The 14634-nt window shown below is 34.2% G+C and overlaps 1 protein-coding gene across 11 annotated transcripts in view; it reads left to right on the top strand.

Moving 5' to 3' along the window:
• MYO9A (myosin IXA) overlaps positions 1-14634 on the top strand; it is a 271185-nt gene that overhangs the window by 185719 nt on the left and 70832 nt on the right. For all 11 annotated transcript variants that reach the window (XM_081831336.1, XM_081831342.1, XM_081831337.1 and 8 more), the window contains 5 exons: positions 2352-2494; positions 5119-5342; positions 5856-5972; positions 7520-7708; positions 8958-9005. In XM_081831336.1, the coding sequence (XP_081687462.1) occupies positions 2352-2494; positions 5119-5342; positions 5856-5972; positions 7520-7708; positions 8958-9005 (721 nt within the window). The remainder of the gene's footprint in view (positions 1-2351; positions 2495-5118; positions 5343-5855; positions 5973-7519; positions 7709-8957; positions 9006-14634) is intronic.

Raw genomic sequence — 14634 nt, 5'->3', positions numbered from 1 at the left:
GGAGATTATGCTAAGTGAAATAAGTCAAGCAGAGAAAGTCAATTATCATATGGTTTCACTTATTTGTGGAACATAAGGAATAGCATGGAGGACATTAGGAGAAGGAAGGGAAAAATGAAGGGGGGGAAATCGGAGGGAGAGATGAACCATGAGAGACTATGGACTCTGAGAAACAAACTGAGGGTTTTAGAGGGGAGGGCGGGTTGGGGGGGGGATGGGTTAGCCCGGTGATGGGTATTAAGGAGGGCACGTACTGCATGGAGTACTGGGTGTTATACGAAAACAATGAATCGTGGATCACTACATCAAAAACCAATGATGTATTGTATGGTGACTAACATAACATAATAAAATTTAAAAAACAAGAAAGAAAGTAGCTTTTCAAATAATGGTTGTATAACCAGCACTGAGGGAAACCATGCCTGTTGGAGCAGGCTGGAAAGCTCTGGGAGAGATTTTTTAAAGAAATGGAGTACCGGGGCGTCTGGGTGGCACAGTTGTTAAGTGTCTGCCTTTGGCTCAGGTCATGATCCCAGGGTCCTGGGATCGAACCCCACTTCGGGCTCCCTGCTCCGTGGGAAGCCTGCTTCTCCCTCTACCAGTCCCTCTGCTTGTGTTCCCTCTCTGTGTCTCTCTTTGTCAAATAAATAAATAAAATCTTTAAAAAAAGAAAGAAATGGCTTATTTTGTTTGAAAATATTGAAAGGAGATACACACAACTAGTGAAACATTTCAAGGTGAATTGTATGTAGATAAATGAGCAAATGTAAAGCAAAACCCTTATTAACTCTAGAAAAAAACAGGTTATGCAGGAAACTGCATGCCTCAGTTGTGAATATTATTTGTATAATGAAAAAGTGACTGTTACTATAAGAAAATACTGTATATTCAGATAACTCAAATTACCATTTGGTTCTTTTGGGGATACACCTGTCTTTGTGGAATAGAGTGGAGAACAGAAGTGTTGGAACATGCTTAATCATTACTTGTGGTTGCAAGTACGACAGCAATATAAGTACAGTAAATATTAAAAAGTCAGTTAAATCAATTCAAAAGGGTTGCCTCCAGGGAGTAGAAAAGGAATAAGAATGGCAGAAGGATACTGTCATTTGTAATAAGCCTTGTAGAACAACTTTTCTTTACACTCTTGAGGTGTATAAGTTTAGTAATAGGCTTTTAAAAAAAAGGAACAACAAAAAAAAGAATGTGGGTTTCAAAACCAGATAGACCTGATTTTAACTTCCAGCTTCATCAGCCCTGTAAGCCTCAGTTTGCTCATGTGTAAAAAGTAAGGATAGTAAGAGCTATTTATCATAGTAGGTGTGAAAATTAGGTATATCATAAAGGCATAGTGCCTGGCTCCTGGTAGATGCTCATGGCTTTTTTCGATTGAGTGAATATACAAAGGAAAAAAATGAATACACAAATAAGCTCCTAGTATAGGGTTAGGATACATGATATATGGTCAGTTTATGTGATCTGTCGTTATTAAGGTGTTTTTTTTTTTATTTATGTGATGGGAGAAAGTATATAAACACTAAGAATGAGGCCATATAGCAAAGTAGTTATCAGCTTTGTCACTCACTGTGTAATTTAGGGAAACTTATCTAATGTTTAAGGCTCCAGGTTTTCACATAGATAATGGTATAGTAGTTTGAAAGTAAACTTTTTTTTTTTAATAAACTTGTGTTTATAAATAAATTAAGGTAAGCCAATGTAAGCACTTGTGTCTGGAGCAAAATAACAACTCAAATAAATGGTAGTTTTTGTTAATAATATTGATAACCTCTAAATATAAAATAGTTAAAACCGTTATTATATAATGGTAAGTGGGAAGCTTTAAAATTGTATCTTCATCATGATTACAGTGATATAAAAATGGGCATACTTAATGGATAAAGAATGGAAGGAAATTACCCCTCCCCAAAAAGGTAAACAAATATGTTTTAGAGTGATGGGATATCAGTGATGTTTTAAAAAGTATTTTCTTTGTTGTTAAGTTGTTTATATGCTAAGTCCAGGCTGGAAGGAGGACAAGAATGAAAAGATAGCAGCTTAGGAACCAGAAAACCTGAGTTGGAATTCTAGTTTCACTGCTTTTTAGCCATTTCATTTTGGGGAATTATTTACCATCTCTGAGACTTATTATTTCTTGTACTCAAGATGAGGAAACCATCTCCCTTCCAGATTGAAATTTAAATGTGAAATTGAAGATTAAATATGATTAAACTTAAATGTGAAGGTTAAATGAAGTAATACACATGAAAGGTCTTTATATAGCTCAAAGTTATGTACAGATATTGTCACTGCAACATAGTAATTTCCATTTTTACCTTTATTTTTAAAAACAGACCTCAGAGAGCTAAGATGAGATTCTGGGCCAAAGGGAAACAAGGGGAGAAGAAGACTACCCGAGTGAAAGCTGCCACCCAGTCAGAGGTTTCGGGATTCTTTGCTGGCTCTGATGTGATTCCAGCTCATCAGTTTCCAGATGGTAAAAATGGACAAAGGATGGAGATTGTCTTATAATTTGTTCAGTCTTTCTGAGAGTTCATTATTCCTCTGGTATTTGTAATGGCAATCTATTGGCCAGATAGTCTAATGAAATAGGACCAGAATTGTAAAATCTTTCCTTAAGTAAAAGATAATTATAAAATGACATTGTATAGAAGTTCCAAGGAAGTGTGGTACAAAACGGTGAAGCAGCAACAACTTTAAGAATGATGGTGCATCTTTGGTTAGCCTCACCTTTCTAAAGTGTAAAAATTTAGCTGTCATTCATTCACTTAACAAATATGTATAATTAGTAAAAATTAAAGATAATAGCAGCTAATATTTAAGTGCTTACCATGTGCAAGGCACTGTACTAAGCATGTTGTATGTGTTAACTCAATTGATCCTCTCAATTTTGGGGGGTTGATATGATTATTATTCCCAATTTATAGATGAGAAGGGTGAAGCACAGAGAAGTTATTTCCTTACTCACTTATAGTATTTGGTAGAGCTGAGACCTGAATTTAGGTAGCCTAGCTCCAGAGGCCACATTCTTAACCACTGTGGTACATATTAAATACCTACTATAAAGTATTTGCTATACTATACTGGCTTTATAATTGTAGCTGTTATTTTAATTTTGGGGGCATCAATCATAACACACTTGAACATACCCAGCAGTTAGTTCATCTGTTGAGAAAATTGGCCTTTCTAAATGCTAGAATTACTAACTCTCTAAGGATTCCAGTAATTCCAGCATTAGATGATTATGCAGTTTTCCCCAACCCTTTGCTCAAACATGTATGAGAATTTTTAATCATTATGCAAAGATGCCAGCTATCTTCAACAGTGATGGGATGGGTATACATCAGAGGTGGGTGTGTGGTAATGAGTGGGTAAAATACCAGTGGGTAGGTGAATAAAAAAGAAAGTGGGTCTAGGAAGAAAGTTATCTCTAAAGGAAGGATAGAACGGGGCCAGTTACAATAAGTAAACAAAACTTCTCATATCTGGATAAGACAAAGGGACAAGGAGAGTAAGATTAAGCTTCACATAGGAATGGATGAACCAAAGCAGAGGCACCTGTGTGTCAGAGAAAAAAATGGTAGACCTATCGTTAGAGCCCTGTTTTTGTGTCTTGTGGCTTTGCTTCTATGAGTTGGCAAAATGATATGGATAAAATCAATAGTAAATTAAGTGAATACTACAAGTCCAGTTTGGAAATTTGGGAAATCCTTACCATTACATTACTAAGAGGATCAATTTCTTGTATCTAATTTGGTTTATAGTAATCATTCTGAATTTTTCATTTTTCACAGTTCTATTCTCCTAGTTAATTCTTAAGAAGGAAGCATAAAGCTCTTAAGTTGAAGCATATATTATTAGCAGACTTCATTGTGTGTTGCTTCATAAGGATATATATATATATAAAAATAAAGATTGTAGCTTTTTATTTATCTTCAGGTAGTAATTTATTAAGGTATCCCTTGTTTTTAATACTGAAACAGTATTATAATTTCTTTAGTAATCATTATTTCTTTTATTATAGGAAAGATATTTACTTTGCTAAATGAAATTATTAGGTACTTCTATGTCTTGGTTCTATAATGGAATTAAAATCAATTGATACTAATTAGCATATATGTATATTCTATATCTTTATAATTTTTATTCTGGTGACATATCAGAGATTGGGCTTGTCTTCCTTTCTGCCTGACGTGGCATTTAGCATATAGGAGGCTACTTTTCTCCTTCATTATCAGAGTTAGCTTTTAGAGGGAATGAGGACATAGCATTGGACAGGTGAATGAATACATGTGGGGGAAACAAATAGATATGTGAAATGAGGAGGGGCCAATATATTTATCAAGCCCCAGGTAGGGCTTTGGTAAACCCAATGGACTTACATGCAGTCAATTTCCCTGTTGTAAACAGAGAAGATTTGTTGTGCTTTCCAATATTATATACAAAGGTAATGCATTCCAGGAATTCTCTGAGAAATTCAGACAGTTATTTGGGAGATGTATAAGAAAATCCTAAATACTAAGGAGACCAAGAAGTGAGCAGGTTGACTTACCTGGCTCCCTAGACAGGTTGCCAGGATAACTACAGGTAATATCACTGAAGCATTTATGGCTTTAGACCCTAGTAATGAAATAATAATAATTATCAAACTTCACTGGTTTGCTGAATTTGTATATAGCTGAATATTCTTTCAAACAAATATAGTAAAGCTATGATTGGTTTAATGGTCAGCATTTAATGTGTTAGGGTGGTTACATATACTCTTCTTTTTTTCCTTTGGGACTGAGGTATTTGGGATCCAGGCTTTAGTTCTATAAGATACCTCCATCCAGGTTTTTAGTATCAGACCTTAGCCCCTTCACAGACATAATGGCATTTTCCATTGAAAAGTGGTAATTTTAAAGTACATTTTCTGTACAATTGTGCAGTCTATATTTATTGTTTGCCTCACTGCAAACATTAATATTACTTTGCTTTTCAGATACGTATTTTTCCTTCAGTGACTTACTAAAGGAAGTTAAATTTAAAAAGAAGAATGTGGAGATTTCAATATTTTCACTAAAAAAAATTTTTTTTTGGATACTTTATCTTGAATTATAGAATTAGTTCAGTATCACCCGACACCTCCTTTGAGCCCAGAATTGCCTGGTAGTTGCCGGAAGGAGTTTAAAGAGAACAAAGAACCTTCTCCAAAGGCAAAGCGGAAGCGAAGTGTGAAGATCAGCAATGTGGCTTTGGAGTCTATGCACTGGCAAAATGACTCTGTCCAGATCATAGCAAGTGTCAGTGATTTAAAAAGTATGGATGAATTTCTTCTGAAAAAGGTACACTCTGCATGCTGAGTTAGGCTCATAAGTGGCTTTGACTACGGAATGCTTGTTTTTATCAGAATATGGCCCCTATAGATCAAGTTTACATAAGCTTCAGTAAGTTAGGTGGTCTGTTCTTTTTGAAAAAGATGTAACTAATAGGATATGCATTACTCAGACTGGGTGGACAGGAGTTAAGGTTTTATGCTTTACTGTTGACTTGCATTTTACCTTAATTGTCACATTATATTCCATGTGTTAAGGTGAGGCTTGTCATTGCATACTTGGAGTTTTTTCTCTGGTAACAGAATGATAGAATAATATAGTGTTGGAAGGACCTTAGAAATCATCTGGTAGTAATAAAACGTTGACTCTCTAGTCATGCTTTTACCTCGGTCCCATAATAGCAGGGGCTTGCACTTTCAGGACCATAGGGACCATCATTATTGAAGAACCAATCAATATCACTGTTGTAGTCACCTCTTTTTAATTAGTTGATTGTGTACAGAAACTTTTTGTGGCCCCCAGATGAATGACCTAGATAATGACGACAGCAAGAAAGACACATTAGTGGATGTTGTATTTAAAAAAGCCCTGAAAGAATTTCGGCAGAATATCTTCAGCTTTTATTCATCTGCCTTAGCGGTAAGTTGGACTGTGTTAGGAGATATTCAGTAGTTAACATATGAAAAATTTGTGTATGCTGTAGAAGATAATACGGAGGCTGTGTTCAATGAGAGATTTCTCACATTCCTTGTTTTTGTTTTAGGAATAGGTAGGGAAAAGCATACTGACTGGTCTCAGATTAATACCTTCCTTCAGTTTCCTTGAGTAGTTTTTTTTCCTCTCTTACGATGTTGAATCTTCTTATAAGATGATAAATTCACATATTATAAATGTGATTTTATGGCTATTTTGACTTCTCATAATCCTTTAGCTCTGGCTTTAGCTTCTAATTTTCCTATGTGTAGAATTACATATTTTTCCCCAGTGAAATTAGAGCAGTTTATGTTCACTGGTTTATGTATATCAGTTTATTTCACTTTCAGATTTACCTTATAATTTTATATGACATTGGTCATATAAAGTTTATGGTTTTAGAAGGCTAAAGTAGATAATAATGCTTTGATCTCTAGAATCTATGAATTTTCATATTCTATAAAATAATTTGTATTTAATCATTTTTCTTTGTTCAGTCTATAATTCATTGTGAAAAGAGAAGTCAGGAGAACTTTCTTTTGTATCCTTTACTTTTTCTTTCTCAGTGTAAGAATTTTTGCTTTTTTAAAAACATGAACCATGCAGTCTGAGAGAATAGGAATTTCAAGGCCATGGTAAGAGTGGTAATCAGGCTATAGCAAATGACTAGGTTTGCATAGAGACAATGTTGGCCGTATTTTTCTAATCCTGCTCAACTGCTTATTATGCTCATGTCTTTCTCTGCTTCATACCTGTATTTCCTAGATGAGGGACTCCGGGTTGTTGGGTGCTCCAGTACACTTAAATCACATAGGAAGAGCCAAAATTATGAAGTATAGCTTAATAGTGGTTTTCTAACCCTGATCAAAAATGTTCAACTTATTTTGAGGAGGTGAAGGAGAAACAAATTCTAAATATATATGACACTTTTTGGTCATTTAAAGCCCCCCCCCTTTTTTTTTCCTCTCACAAAAGTTCCAGACCTTATTTAAATAAGTTAAAAGTAATCCCGTGTAGATTCCTTAACGAGTAATACAGTGTTATTCAGGACATGTCATTCTTCTTTGGAAAAATAAAATAATGGTTACCTAACATATCATTAGGCAAGGATTCAAGTATTCATTCTTTCAATTTTAGAGTGGAACTATCTAAACAAGTTTCATTTCTGAGGCGATAGGTAATTAAGTGGGATGCAAATAATCTCTGTAGCTAAATATAGTTTAAAAGCCAGACTTGTAGAGAAGTTCCCAGGACTTTCTGAAATTGTTACGTTATTTAAACTGTTAGGTATTTTGCTAAAATTTAATAGGTTTTATTCTGCAGACATTCCACAGTAGGGCATTTACAGATACAACATGACCTCATGGGCTTGCCCATTAGAAAGGATCCTGATCTTTATTCTAAACACTACCCAATACAAGTTGAGTCAATCTTCTATGTTTAGAGAATTTCTTTATATAATACCTTACACGTCTTCTCTTATTGCTCATTAGATAGATGATGGGAAAAGCATACGGTATAAAGACCTCTACGCACTATTTGAACAGATTCTGGAAAAGACCATGAGGCTTGAGCAGCGTGATTGGAGTGAATCTCCAGTCAGAGTTTGGGTCAACACTTTTAAAGTGTTTTTAGATGAATATATGAATGAATTCAAGACTTTGGATTATATACCCACAAAGGTAAATATTATATGTTTGATTTCTAAAAGGATTCAGTTAAGAATTCTTCTTTTTAAGAGTCTGTTTGCGACAGTGTTTGGTATTTGAGAAAAACTTTACAGGGAGCATGTCAACTTAGCACTACTTTAGATTGAGCAAACTTAATTCTATCTTAAAAGTTTATCAGACCATATTATCTAAACTTTCTGCAATTAATGTAGTCTTTGCTGAGTTAAAGTATAACATTGTTTCCTCAACATTATACCCTCTACTTTGATAGAGGTCACTACATGAATTTCCTTTTGAAAAACTGTGGTTAAAGATGTAATTCATTGTATCATTTAATGGCCTTTCTGTAAGGAACCACAAATTATATTTCTTCTTGAGTTAGGTTTTAGGAAAATGTGTGCTTCTGGAAATCTATATAACACTAATAATAACATTTATTTATTGAGTGCCAGGAATTAGATGTTGTATATTTTATTTAATTCTTGCTTCAGCCCTATTAAATAACAATTATGAAATCCATATTACAGAAGACAAAGTTATGTGTTATATGTTTCCTTTCATTACCCCAGCTGAAATAATTAGGTATCTAATTATTAGGTATCAGGAATACTATTAATCCTTTTTATTGATTGGGTCCTATTTTCAGTTATTCTAGTTTATATGTGTTTAAATTTACAAGCCATGTTAACTCGCTTTTGAAGTAGTCAGATATAAATTAATCCTTGAAAGTTCTTCTGTTCTAGGTCTAGGTTATACATAGATTTTTAGTAAGCATATACTGACTTTGTTTATAATCTTAAAGGTTAGGTTTGGATTGTTCTATACTGTGGTTATTAGGAAATGTCATGTATAAAAGAGCGTTCTGTGTCACAAGTGATACCTTTTTATATTTAGCTCTGGGATGGAGGGTATTTTAGAGCCAAAATATGGAAAGTGCAATCTTAAAAAAGTTAGTAACCATTCAGTTAATGACTAAAATAAAATAATCATTTAAATTAATGTGGAGTGGCTTCTGAACAGAAATTATGTTTAAAAAGATAAGAATCCCTAAAGTATCCTTTTATTCTGTTGGTTTTATGAATACTATGTTTCACTGAATTTAAAAATTTTCTTACATTTGCTTGCTAGAACTGCACATTTTCTTTTGAACAATAAAAAGCTGCTTACACTATTACCTGTGGAGCAAAAATCTCAGCATTCGCAAAGAAGAAAGTATGTTCGTCTTTGTTATATCACAGTTTCTGTATTTCTCTCCCATCAGGTACCAAAAACAGAAAGAAAGAAAAGAAGAAAAAAAGAAACTGATTTAGTAAGTTAAAATCTATTTCTTATGTTAGCGAGAAGTAATTTTTAGCAGTGTGAAGTACATTTTACAGTATTTCTGTGGATATATTTAAGGAATTTTATCAGATGTCTGTGGGGTTATCATTTATGTCTTTACAAAAATTTACAATGGCAGACATATCTTGAAATCTGTGACTTGTTATCAGTGGTGGCTTCCTAAAATCGCAGAAACGTGAAAATGTTTACTCATGAAAGGTACAAATATGATCTCTTTTCAGACATAGGAGCTTTTTAACTTTCCCTCCTTTCTAAAAAAAAAAAATATTAGGACTATTTAAGATTTTACAAATGTAACTACTAATTCAAAAGACATTCCAACATATTTTACCGTTGTTTATGTTCTTTTCTATTGTATTATGTATCTCTATTGTGTACTTTATAATACTCTCTGTAATTACAAGGATGACTTAAGCCCTATAGGAGCTCATAATTTGCCAGTGAAGGTAGGCATTTAAAAAGTCATTAGTAGAAAATAGTACAAAGTCTGTTGAATTATGGAAAGGGAAAATGAAGGAAAGCTTTACAAAAGAAAAGACGTTTTTGCTCATTCTTGACAAAGGAGTAGTAGCTTAGACAGATAGTATCTAGCCAAGGGGAAAGAGTATAGTAGTCCCCGTTCTCCACCATTTCACTTACCTGCAGTGTTATTTACCTAAAGTCAGTCTGGAAGCAAATGATCCTCCTTCTACATCAGCCCTTTCTGCTTTACTTTGCACCTTTATGTTATGGAGATGGCTTCTTTCCTTAAACCTCATGAACCAACCTCTGCTAGTGTCAAACTTTTCTTCTGCAGCTTCCTCACCTCTCTCAGCCTTCGTAGAATTGAAGAGAGTAGGGCCATGTTCTGGATTAGGTTTTAGCTTAAGGGAATGTTATGGCTGGTCTGATCTTCTGTCCAGACCACTGAAACTTTCTCCGTAATAGCAATAAAGCTGTTTTGCTCTTTTATCATCCACATGTTCACTGGAAAAGTGCTTTTAGTTTCCTTCAAGAATTTTTCCTTTGCATTCACAACTTAGCTAACTGTTTAGTGCAGGAGGCCTAGCTTTCAGCCTGTTTCGGCTTTTGACGTGCCTTCCTCACTAAGTTTAATCATTTCTGGCTTTTGATTTAAAGTGAGAGACATGTAAAAAATAAAATGAGAGACGTGTGACTCTTCCTTTCATATGAACACTTAGGGCTGTTAATCAGCCAGTTTCAATATTATTGTGTCTCAAGGAATAGGGAGGCCTTAGGAGTGGGAGAGAAACAGGAGAACGACTGGTCAGTGGAGCAGTCAGGACACACCCATTTATTGATTACCTTTGTGCTCTTAGATGGGTGCAGTTTGTGGTGCCCCAAAACAATTACCAATAGTAACATCAGAGATCACTAATCACAGATCACCCTAACAAGTACAATAATAATGAAAACCTTGAAATATTGTCAGAATTACTGAAGTGTGACACAGAGACACAAAGTGAGCAAATGCTGTTGGAAAAATGGTGCTGACAGACTTGCTCAATTCAGGGTTGCCACACACCTTCAATCTGTGAAATGCAGTAAAGCACAGCGTAACAAAAGGACATAGGCTTGTGTCTAAGCCCTTAGCCTGGCTTACTTTTGTTCTCTGAAGGAGGATTTTCCAATTGAGTAACCTTAGACAGCTTAATCTCTGAGTTTCAATGTACTCATGTATAAAATAGGAATAATGTCACCCACCACTGAGGATCTTGGTGAAGGTTAAACGAGATTATATACTAAGGAATGGGTAGAGAAGGTAGAGGGCCTGTTATTAACAGGTAGTGCTTAGGCACTTCATACACTTTAAGCCTTGCAAGAATAGTCTTTTTCATATCTATAACAGAAAAGAACAATACCTCAGGATAAAAATGAGCAAAGCATCTGATATTCAAAAAAAGGACAGTAAGGACAATTCATTTATGCAACAACTATTTTATTTCAGGGACTATGATAAATCATAGAAATCTTAAGAAATTGACAAATGTTTATACTTGTTAGTCAAATTAAAATGAACAGTGATTTCCTATTTTGTTCATCAGTGGGCAAAACTGAAAATGAATTAGTTACCTAATTTGGAAAGATATATAAATACAGATTTTTCTCAATATTGTGAATTGGAGGGTCATTTGCATAACCTTCTTGGAGAAGGTGCTTTAACAATCATGTATTTAGTTTTAGAAATATTTAAAAACAAAAAATGTTGACCCAGCAATTACACATCTAGGAGTTTATCCAGTAGATATATCACACTTGTTCATGCTGCGATGTACAAGTTTTTTTATTGAAGAGGAGTTTGTAATAGGGAGAGACTGAAAACAACGTAAATTTATAAGGAAATGGTTAAATAAACTAGATACACTTATGAAATAGGATGCTGCTTTAACACTAAAGTAAAAGAAGCCATTCTCCAAGGTGTTTTGTTAAGGAGCTAATCACTATATAGAAAGCTACTATTTGTATATTTTTAAAAAACAAAAAGCATTTTTATATCTGTACTCATACACACAAACTATCTGAATTAGACGCAAGAAACTAATATCAATGATTATTTTCTACAAAGAGGAACTAGTCAGAATCCAGAGGTAAGGAAAAACTTACCTTTTGTTGATTCTATTTTGTACCTTTTGATCCATTCAGTATAAAATAACTTTTAATAAAAACAACTTTAATATTAGAGTTCCAGTAGAAGAAAATAATACGCATCTGTGTGATTTACAATTTTATGAGTAGAGAAATATCTGTGAGATAAAATGTTAGTATCTGGAAATAATTGAAGCATCACAGAACAAGGCCATATTATGAGACTGGGATGAACTGTGAGGTGAATTTTTTTTAATTTAGTTAGTTGGTTATTTGATTAATTTATTAAGGCAAAAATGACTATTAACACTCCACTGCCAGGCACTTTATTTAACTTTTTCTTTTTTAAAAGATTTATGTAAGGGCACCTGGGTGGCTCAGTCGGTTAAGTGGCTGCCCTCGGCTTGGGTCATGATCCCGGTGTCCTGGGATTGAGCCCTGCATCGGGCTTCTTGCTCAGCGGGGAGCCTGCTTCTCCCTCTCCCTCTGCCTGCCGCTCCCCCTGCTTGTGTTCTCTCTCTCTCTCGCTGTTTCTCTCTCTGTGTCAAATAAATAATAAATAAAATAAAAATAAATAAAAGATTATTTGAGAGAGAGACTGCCTGCCTGCACCTGTGTGAGAGTGGGGGAGGGGCTGAGGGGGAGGGAGAGACAGAATCTCAAGCAGACTCTGCATTGAGCACAGAGCCCGATGGGGGGCTTGATCTCATGACCCTGAGATCATGACCTGAGCCAAAACCAAGAGTCAGATGCTTAACTGACTGAGCCACCTAGGCGCCCCTATTTAACTTTTAAATTTGAGGCATAATTGACATGAAACATTAGTTTCAAGGTACAACATAATCATTTAGTACTTGTATATATTATGAAATGATCACAAGAAGTTCAGTTAACATCTGTCACTATAGATAGTTACAAAAAATTTTTTTCTTTTGATAAGAACTTTTAAGATCTACTTTCTTAGCAACTTTCAAATATGTGATACAGTATTATTAACTGTAGCCACCATATTCTACATTATATTCTCATGACTTAATTATTTTATAACTGGAAGTTTATGCAACTTTCCCTACAATATATTATAATAACAGGCAGTGTTGCCAGTCATCATCAATGCTATTCTTGGTCTGGTTCTGTTTTGTCAGCATAATCTCTTAAATTTTTAACTAGTTTTTATTTTTAATTCAGAAATTCATATAAACATAATTTAAAATGATATTCATTATAAAGTAAGCCTCTTTTCCCAGCCCTTCCTCCTAGATATAACCACTGCAACCAGTTTTTTTTTTTTAAATTCCAGAAATACTCTGTGCCTTTGTTAGCATTTGAATGTATATATATATATTCTCCTTCCTTTTTCAGGATATTCTGAGTGGGATTTTTTATTTTGTTTATAGTTGATTTGTTTATTATAGAAATGTTAATTTGTCAGTTTTCTTTATAGTTGAGGTTTTTCTCTTTCTTAGACAAATAATTATATGTTTATTACAATAATTTTCTTTTACTTTTCCCATGCCTTTCGCTATTACATTGTTTGATTTGTTTCCTTTAAAAATAGTAATCATCTGGAATCTATTTTAGTCTCAAGTAAGATAGGGATCAAAGTGTGATTTATTTTTAAAAGCATGTCAATTGTCTGAACACTGTTGATATATTTCTTTTTCACTGAAATATCACTTTTATAATATACTTGATTCCAAATATATTTGTATTTAATTTTGAATTTTCTATTCTTATTCATTGATCTGTTTATGCATGTATCAAATCTCTTAAATTACTTTTTGTTTTATCAAATATATGTACATGTATACCCCCATATACACATGACTAAAAAGTCTTGAAGGCTATTCTTTTTGTGTATTTAAGTTTTTATTTTAATTCCAATTAGTTAACATACAGTGTTACATTAGTTTCAGGTGTACAATAGAGTGACTCAACACTTCCATACAATACCCTGTGCTCATCACAGGTGTACTTCTTAATCCCCATCACCTATTTAATCCAACCTCTACCACCCTCTCCTCCAGTAACCATCAGTTTGTTCTCTATAGTTAAGAGTCTGTTTCTTGGTTTGCCTCTTTCTCTTTGTTTTTCCTTTGCTCATTAGTTTTGTGTCTTAAATTCAACATACGAGTGAAATCATATTGCATTTGTCTTTCTCTGACTTATTTTGCTTAGCATAATACCCTCTAGCTCCATCCATATTGTTGCAAATGACAACATTTCATTCTTTTTTATGGCTGAGTAAAAACCGCATCTTCTTTACCCATTCATCAGTGGATGGACATTTGGGCTTTTTCCATAATTTGGCTATTAGTTGTAATGCTCCTATAACATCGGTGTGCAAGGTGAATACCTAGTAGTACAATTGCTGGATCACAGGGTAGTTCTATTTTTAACTTTTTGAGGAACCTCCATACTGTTTTCCAGAGTGACTGCACCAGTTTCCATTCCCACCAACAGTGTAAGAGGTTTCCCCTCTCTCTGCATCCTCGCCACCATCTGTTGTTGCCTGTGTTGTTGATTTTAGCCATTCTGACTGGTGTGAGGTAATATCTCCTTGTAGTTTTGATTTCTGTTTCCCTGATGATCAGTGATGATGAGCTCCTTTTCATGTGTCTGTTAGCCATCTATATCTCTTCTTTGGAAAAATGTCTATTCATATCTTCCACCCATTTTTTAACTGGATTATTTGTTTTTTTGGGTGTTGAGTTTTAATAAGTTCTTCATATATTTTCCACACTGATCTTTTATTGGATATGTCATTTACAAATATCTTCTCTCCTTCCATAGGTTGCCTTTTAGTTTTGTTTATTGTTTCCTTTATTATGCAGAAGCTTTTTATTTTGATGTAGTCGCAATAGTTTATTTTTGCCTTTGTTTTCCTTGTTTTAGGAGACATATCTAGAAAAATTTTGCTACGGCTGATGTCAGAGAAATTACTGCCTATACTCTCTTCTAGGATTTTTATGATTTCGGGTGTCATATTTAGGTTTTTAATCGATTTTGAG

This window comes from Leptonychotes weddellii, chromosome 9 (assembly GCF_054177405.1).
Source record: "Leptonychotes weddellii isolate Sample4059 chromosome 9, ASM5417740v2, whole genome shotgun sequence".
Taxonomy (NCBI): domain Eukaryota; kingdom Metazoa; phylum Chordata; class Mammalia; order Carnivora; family Phocidae; genus Leptonychotes; species Leptonychotes weddellii.
The sequence above is the reverse complement of the archived record's forward strand: the minus strand, read 5'-3'. Positions and strand labels throughout refer to the sequence as shown.